The 8,360-nt window shown below is 37.8% G+C and overlaps 1 protein-coding gene across 1 annotated transcript in view; it reads left to right on the top strand.

Moving 5' to 3' along the window:
- The window catches only part of TRPM1 (transient receptor potential cation channel, subfamily M, member 1), a 50,880-nt gene that overhangs the window by 15,924 nt on the left and 26,596 nt on the right, over positions 1-8,360 (top strand). Inside the window, 4 exon segments of the mRNA XM_009330094.1 lie at positions 3,594-3,666; positions 4,526-4,626; positions 6,837-7,010; positions 8,076-8,210. Of these exon segments, the coding sequence (XP_009328369.1) occupies positions 3,594-3,666; positions 4,526-4,626; positions 6,837-7,010; positions 8,076-8,210 (483 nt within the window).

The following is an 8,360-nucleotide window of genomic DNA, read 5'->3' as shown; positions in this document are numbered from 1 at the left end:
AATCAGATAACCAAACTGCTATTGAATTTAAGCATGAAATGTGGGGCTGTTTCATTCTTCAGGATGCCTAATTGTACCACTAAGGAAGTGACACCTATAACAGGAGCAGCTATAAAGAAACTATTTGAATGACAGATGAAACTTTTCTCGTGAGGCTGAGAAAGGAGGGCATTTTTTCTAAGTTCTTAGAAAAATGGTGTTTCGTGCTCCCTTAAAACTGTGTTTTCCTTCCACAAAGCCCACACTTTCTGTCTTTGGTCAGCTTGGAGACAAACTCTAAACTCTGGTCTTCCCAAGTTTAATACTGTCTCCAGTAGATGATGTGAAACTTTTTTCTTAAAATTTTAAATAAACAATAAACTGAATGTAGCATTCCTTACAGTTCTTACTCTTTTCAGTAGGGGGTGTTCTTTTGATTTCTAGAAGTAATTGTTTAGTTGTTCGATGAGAAATAATAAATCCTGCTCTGGTACCCAGAGAAGTACGACGGAAGGGGGGAAAAAAGTCTTTTCCCTGGAGTATTTGCTTGTTACTTGCCATGGCAATACTGCATGTAGTAGCTGCTGGTGTTTGCATTTCCAGTCTCAGATTTGGAGCAAAGAGAACGAATACAATGTAATTGTTCATTATCTAAGCCTAAATCCTGACATACTTACTTCAGAATTGGTGCAGTGATTTAGTTTGAGCATGAGGTCAGGTGCATTGTTGTGAAAAAGGGGAGCAGCCCCTGTATGTTACTTGTGTAAGTGCCATTGATTCTTAAGTGATAACTTTTGTGCAAGTAAGATCTGAATCAAATTGTCTAAAATTTGACCCGATTTACACACAGAGATCACAGAACATGAACAGTCCCATCATTTTTTGCTAGAGCTGTCAGTACCATGCACAGGCATGCTTCTGGTTCCATCTTTTTCTGTTGTGTGGTTTCATATTGACTTGATATTATTAGTGAGTGAAGGGCTAATGCAAGAAATATACCACTTGATCCCCATTTAGAGTAATAGGATACAGAGCTGAACTCAGCACAATGGTACTAATCGTAATGCAAAGAAACTTCCTCAAATCTGTACATCAAGCTTTGTGCTAATCCTCTTTTTATACAAGCTGCTCCCAATGATCAAAGTACCAATCAAGGCATTATTTTTAAATTACTCTTGAGCAATTAAAGTAAACACGGGAAATGAGGAGATCACTTTTATCAGATTAGAATTATCCCTGATGTTCCAGTCAAGGAACAAAGAGGAGCACAAAAAACCTCCAGAAATCCAGTTCATCATATCCACTGAATAAACTCTGATTCTCTGAGATGTCCTGTTCAACTTTTCAACACTCTTTAAGTCTCACATCAGTAGTAAAGGTGGCTAGCAAATAATTTGGAACATAAAGGAAATTTACGTTATGAAGAAGTTTAATGATGTTTCCTATTTTTCTTTCTCCTGCTTTGGAAAGATGGACACTAAAATTGGTTTTGAAATTTTTCAAACATTAGGTAAAATTATTTCTTGAAGTATAATGCCAACTGTACTGTTGTATATTCTCTGCCATAGACATGCCCATAGGAGCCTAGCCTCTCACAGGTAAAAGCTTGTACAAAATATTCAGTGAAGTTAGGGGATTTTGGCTGAGTCAAGGAACACATGAAAAAACATGATCAGTGGCTCTGAGGATTAATCTACCAAGCCATTCTCAACGCCTTTCAGGAAGGTGTCCTGTGACAATTGAAATGACATTGGATTAGGATGGGAATCTGTGTCAAGCAATCGCCAGGCTGTTTGCAGGCTTTCTACCAGTTTCATATTCTCCACGCTCTCCAAAAAGCTGGCCTTTTTCCCGAGATTATGCTGGGCATTGGCTCATGCCTCTGACTTTTCTTTATAATGTTGATCTCAGCTGCCAAGGAAGTGCTTGCTTACATATCTATACATTTCAAGATGACAACTAAATACTTAAATGCCAACAAGTAGTTTCCTGCCTCCTAAATGGCATCATAGAAGTCTCTTCTCCTGATTGTGTTTCCCTTCTTTCTCCATTCTCTCCAATGCTTTTCTCTCCAAGGTTCATTACATTTGATGCTGAATTCCCTTTAGTGTGGGAGGGATTTCTGCAAGAAGAGAAGGTCCATTTTAGTTTTATATCTGTTCCTTGATTTTTTGATCAGATTTTGATACTGCTTAGTTCTTGGGTTCATAAAAGCCAGATTATGCAATTTTGAATGATTTTTAGCAACATACATTTAAATACCTTTGCCAGAACTAAATTCTCTAAGGATTAATCCAGCTGCAAATGCCACTTGGAACAGAATATGACAAATGCTGTATTTTCTAGTAATGCAGCTCTGTACTGCAATCAAATAGACACCCATCCGTGCTTTTTTCTTACGCATTCAGAAGTATTACTAGCATGCCCCGTTGATTATATAAAATCTTACTTAAGGGCTCCACATGTGAAGTCTTTAGATTGTCTGGGTAATATAAATGTACTGTTGATATATTTACATTTGTATGGTGCCAAGATTAGTTCCATACATACAGCTTCATCAGAAGTCAAGTTGGTAATAAGCATAACTATAAGTTGACTGTAAGAGAGTCAGCCTTCCTAGAAGAATTGATTGAGAAAAGAGGGCCCACAGCTACCTTAGTCAAACTGCTTCGAATTTAAAATGTGCATCAGAGCAGGCCTGATTTACTCAGCAAAATTCAGACACTGACTGTGCAGCCTAAGCAGGCTTATGGTTTGCATTTGTTGATAACTTCTGCTTTCTTGTTAATTAATAAAATTTTTCCTTTAGTTCTTCTCTCTTCTAATGTCATGTATCTTTGCGTTCATGCAAAATCTATTCTAGCTGTTGAGAAAATTGCTATTCCGAGTGCGTAATGCTAGCATCTGCTGTGGAGAGTTGCTTTTGGAAAATGAAGAATTTGTTATTTTTTGTCTGCATTCAGTATTAACTTAATTAACATAGAATATGAGGTTATTCTGCCTTTGAATTATTACTCTTTTAATATGTAGTTCAATGGCTAAGCTTTATACAAATTACTATTTTTAAAATCGGTGAATTGTAGTGGACTCAACTAAGCAAATGTGACTAGAAATAATTGCTTTTCTTTATTAGTTGGTTCTGCTTTTTTGGTTGTCAATATGTAGCATATCCTGCAACTAAAAAATATTTGAGTGTTGTAGTCAATAAAATAAATGCTATGATAGTTATCTCAGGTAACTAGCATTTCCATTTCCAAGCTGGCATTTCCATTACTACTGGAAAGTAATAGAACTGTTAGAAAACAATCAGTTTGGCGTGGCAGTTTTGTCAACCACTTTTCAAAATTCACGGGTTTGGTGAAGAATTTCATCAAGTGTGTCACATCTACCAATGCTGGGATATTTTACGATAACTTTATTGAAAGAATTCAATTAAATGCTTTTGTGAAAAGTAAATTGCAAAGAAAAATTCAGTAGAACTGTACTTTTTGAAAAATCTCAAGTCTTAGAAAGTAATAAAGTTTCACCATTCTGCTCTTTTTTCTATCTACATGTTTAGTCTCTCTCTTTCATGTATTGTAATTTTGCGTGTTTGGTTTTATGCTATCCTTTAGATGACCGTGTTCCGCATGGGGTCTGAAGGGCAACAGGACATTGAGATGTCTATCTTAACTGCTCTCCTCAAAGGTGGGTTTTGCAAGCAATTAGGAAGGATGCAGAAATTGATCCCAAGACGACAGTCCTATACACTGTCTGAGGTTCACTCTTGATGTTTAAGCCTCTGATTTATTTGCTTGGACTCTAACGTAACCCAAACATGCTTGGCTTAAGGTTCAGATTAGCTTGAAGCATAAAATCCAGATTGAAAGTTTTGTGTGGCTTTCCTCACCTGAAAGCCTGGGATTTGAATGCTGCAGCAACTATACTACTGATATTTCAACACATTTTGTTGCAGTTCTAGCATACATTAATAAAGTTAGGAAAAAAGGTGGGATGATTAAAAGACTATCTGGATTTTTCCAGATCTCAGATTGTGCTCTTTAAGCCTTAGGGCAAAATTTAGGATCAGTTGCATATTTATTTGGAGTTTGTTATGTTCACTGAAACAACTGTTTTCTGTCTGCAGGTATATAGTAGTTGACACAGGCTCAATATGGGATCACTGGAGTTCCCAAAGCTAAGAAATAAAGGGAGGAATTGCTATACTCATATCTACAGCATCAGCCAGAGGAGCTGAGAGGAGGAGTCTTTTAGAACAGTTAAATGTCTATCTTTAGCATCAGAATATAAAGTCAATGTGGGAGCTTTAAGGAAAAAAGGGAGAGAATCTGGTTAATCCTTTTGAAATTAGGATTATGGGGTTAAATGGAAGATGCTATAAATCGATTTGATGAATCCACTGCTTTGTGGTAGAATTATTCTGATGATAGTATGATATGGAGTGAGGCTTGCTGTTTTCTAGTTCTTGGAGAAGTGAACTACAGAAGGTTGTCCAATCTTGTTTCATCATGTATGAAATACTAAACATCTGTGTGTTTCTCTTCAGGTACCAATGCATCTGCTCCAGACCAGCTCAGCTTGGCTTTGGCCTGGAATCGTGTAGACATTGCACGCAGCCAAATCTTTGTCTTCGGACACCACTGGCCAGTAAGACAAAGTTTTCCTAGTCATATTGTTTTTTAATAATTTAAAATAAGTGGTGGAATATTCACCCCTTGGATTTTGTTGGCAGGAGAAACAGTATTGAGTTCTGTTTTATGCCGAACTGATGCAGGATATCTCATTAATTAAGAATGACCTATTTGTTTTGAAATTTCCTTATACTGCCATTTGCAAATATTTAGCAATAATTTAAACTCTGTGAAAGAAAGAAAAGCAATTTCATGACAAGCAGAAAAATAACCTCATTTAAGATTCCTTGTGGGATTTGAAAGCAAAAAAAAAAAAAAAAAAAAAGAATTTACTGGAAACAATCTATGGCCTTACATACAGCTGGACAATAGCAGTCCTGATCACCCCCAGTGAACTTGTGTGATGCACTAGCATTGCCTAGACTTCTGACTGTCTGTGCCACTGACATGCGCTAGCAGTTGGCAAGGTTCCCAGCTACCTATTAAAGTACGCGGCAAGGAAATTCACGGAGCTGCTTAGAAGGAATTGTGTTGCTCACTTCATTAACAGCTGTGTAAAATCTCAGTTTGGATTAATGGAGCAAAATCCTGATGACCAGAAGAAACCATTGCAGAAAACAGGCCTCTGGCAGGCAGAGCTGTGCCCAATGAACTAAGAAGTAGACCTTCAGTAAAGCTTTAGGTCCTGAAATTGGATTTTCTTCCTCAAATTATTGGAGTTTGATGTTGCACTAGTTGAAGTCAGTGGTGAAACACTGCAGTGCCTTTGTTCATCTCTGTAACTAAAATCCTCTATTTAAACCACTTTCATGTCTCACTACTGATTCTTTTTGCTTTATTGTGTGAACCATCTGGTGTTGAATTACTATAAAGTGTCATGAGGAGACCAGCCTAAAAGAGGCAGTAAGAATGAAGTGTAAGAATTTCTTTTTTTTTAATTAGTTGTCTTTCCTGAAACTATGCAATAAAATGACACTCAAAGGAACGCTATTCATGTGCACGCTATACATAATGGTGAGATTTATTTCATTTGGAAGCCTGTATAATTAAATTTGAACAAATGTTGCTGCATATGCTGTTTTATTCCTTCACTTAGAGTAATGTGATGTTTCCAATATTCAAGGTTCATTAAAATGCTTATACAGAGAGGATTTAATCATCCTAAAGATGATGAAGTATTACTACTATAAAACATTTATTTGGACGGAATGTTCCAATCTCCATATTATTGTGGTTAGTTTCAGAGATACCATCTAGCAACTGAAGCCAGTTGCTGCTTTGGCCTATTTCATACTCATACTTTGCAACAATTTGTGGAAACGGTATCAGCCAATTGCGATTCCCTGTCATCTCAAATTCATAAAGATCGCTTTCAGACTAGCCTGTGCTGCAAGTTGGCAGTTGCAGTTTTGTCCAGGCTTACGAATGGATTCATGGTAGCTAGGCAGAGAAGATTTTTTTAAGATGAACAAAACCAGAGAAAACAAGCCTTGTTAAAGGCTTGGTTCTGTAGTTCTCTGTGCAGAGCACGGATAGTTGTAATCCAGTTTACATGCTCGTGGAGGTTATGTAACCTAAGCATTAGCTGGAGCAAGTTAAGCCTCCAAATGACAGACAAGTAGTGTCAAGTTATTTGCATGTGTGCCGGCCTGTCTTGGGTAAATAGGTTGGAAAGCAGAAGGATGTTGCAAAGAGTAAATGTGTCTGAAGAGGTATAAACAGAAATATTGTCTGCAGAATGTAAATGAACCGGTTAGTGGCTCCCTTTTGTCTCCTTTCTGCTTCCGCAGTATGGATGCTGTTCGGCATCATGCAACATTCTTGTTAAGCTCTTTCTGTCCAGCTCCTTATCCTGCTTGTTGCTATTTATTTTGACAACTATTGCTTTCACTGAGAGCAATGAAACTAAAGAGTCACAAAATTGAGTAGTGTCTCTTCCCAGTCCTCTCACACCGATTTTATTCTGCGAGAGAAATGCTCCACAGTCTACCTACTTCACTACTTTGACTTTCAGTGTTATTGAAAGTCAAATCAGACATAACTTTAAAAAAAAAGTAAAGCTGTGGCTATGCAAAAAGGTCCTTATACTTAAGGAAATTATCATTTTTAGTTGACGGCATGTGAGAATTGGAGACTGGGGAGTGAGTTCAATAGGAGTGTATTCAATGAAGTAGTCACTGTACAATCAATTAGATTTCTAATACTTCTAATGCATGTTAAATACAGCCTTTAGCAAGCCTTACAGCTCCTGATGGTACAGCTCCTGAGAAAGAAAAGAAATCTCCAGCAGCTCAGCCTAAAGCAGCCAGAGGGAAAGGAAAAGGGAAGAAGAAGGGAGGAAAAGGAAAAGAAGAGCCAGAAGAAGAAACAGACCCAAGAAAACTTGAACTCCTGAACTGGGTGAGATGAAAGTATTTGTATTAAAACTGTTGAAGAATTCTTTTTTTTTTTTCACCCTGGGGGACAAAGGGAGAAGGAAAATACACATTTTCAATCTATAGAATGCTCATTTGCACATTCTCACAAGATCAGCAGTAGATTCTGCAGGGATGCTGTTCAGTCTTTGAGCCAGGAATCCCTCTCTCATCTCATGTGCACCACATGCAGCCATGCCACAACAGTACAAGTCAGTACTTATCTGCTGCATCTTCTTCCCTGCACTTGTCAGAAGGAAATAAGAGCACCAGTGAACATCTTCATCCTTCCTTGTACGTGTTATTTATCCAGTGAAGGCAGTTTAAACATCTCCATTTCTAAGTGCTTCATTTTCCGGTTGCAATAGGTTAGATTGTTCTGTTGTCTGGATTAAAGTTCAAGATTAAATGTGTCAAGGGGATTGCTGCTCCAGGGGTTTTCCCCTCTCCTACTGGGTTCTAACCCCTTAGACCATATTAAGAGAAGATCCATTAGGCTTTCTGACCAGCATTTTCCAAAGGCAAAGCTGTTGGTGAAGAAAGAGGAAGTGCTTCTTCCCAAATGATTTGATTTTTTCAGCATTATATGTTGCCTTTTCTCTGTGAGGCAGCAGTTTGAGTAGATGATACGTATGCGAGTTACCAGGGTAAATTATGTCAGCCTCTTCTTAAATGTACACAGTGCGTTTTTCATAAATTTTAACTTGTTCCTATCGTGTTGAGCAAGTAAATCTCTTTTTCACATGATGTGTCAAGCATGGTATGCCTGGTTTAGTTAAAAATACTAAACAAAATGATTGAAAGCTACAGTTGTATTGCTAAAGGTTTCTTTCACTGCTCTTCTCTCGCCCAAGACCTCATTGGAAAACTCTACCATCTGTATTGACTTGCACATGGGTAAAATGTCATTTTCTAAATTCTTTTTCACTTACAGATTAATCAACATATTTGGGAACTTGGGAATATCCTAAGTGACGAAAATGTTTGTGGTTGTTGGCCAACCAACTCTTCTGTGCTCATGTAGTCTCACATTCTCCGTTCTGTAATTCAGGTGAATTCCCTGGAGCAGGCTATGCTGGATGCGCTGGTTCTGGATCGAGTGGACTTTGTGAAACTACTTATTGAGAATGGAGTGAACATGCAGCACTTCCTCACTATTCCTCGACTGGAAGAACTTTACAATACCGTGAGCAGAAATAATAAAATGCCCTGTAATATCTTTGCTACTGTATTTAACATGGGCATCCTTTTTCATCTTCTCCTTCTGAGATATGCTTGTTTTTCCAAAAAGCTGTGAGCCCTGCCAATACACAGATGTTGGATAGCGGTAATGGGA

This window comes from Pygoscelis adeliae, unplaced genomic scaffold, assembly GCF_000699105.1.
Source record: "Pygoscelis adeliae isolate BGI_AS28 unplaced genomic scaffold, ASM69910v1 Scaffold298, whole genome shotgun sequence".
NCBI classification, from domain to species: Eukaryota; Metazoa; Chordata; class Aves; order Sphenisciformes; family Spheniscidae; genus Pygoscelis; species Pygoscelis adeliae.
Note: the sequence above shows the minus strand (reverse complement) of the source record. Positions and strands in the feature narration are given on the sequence as shown.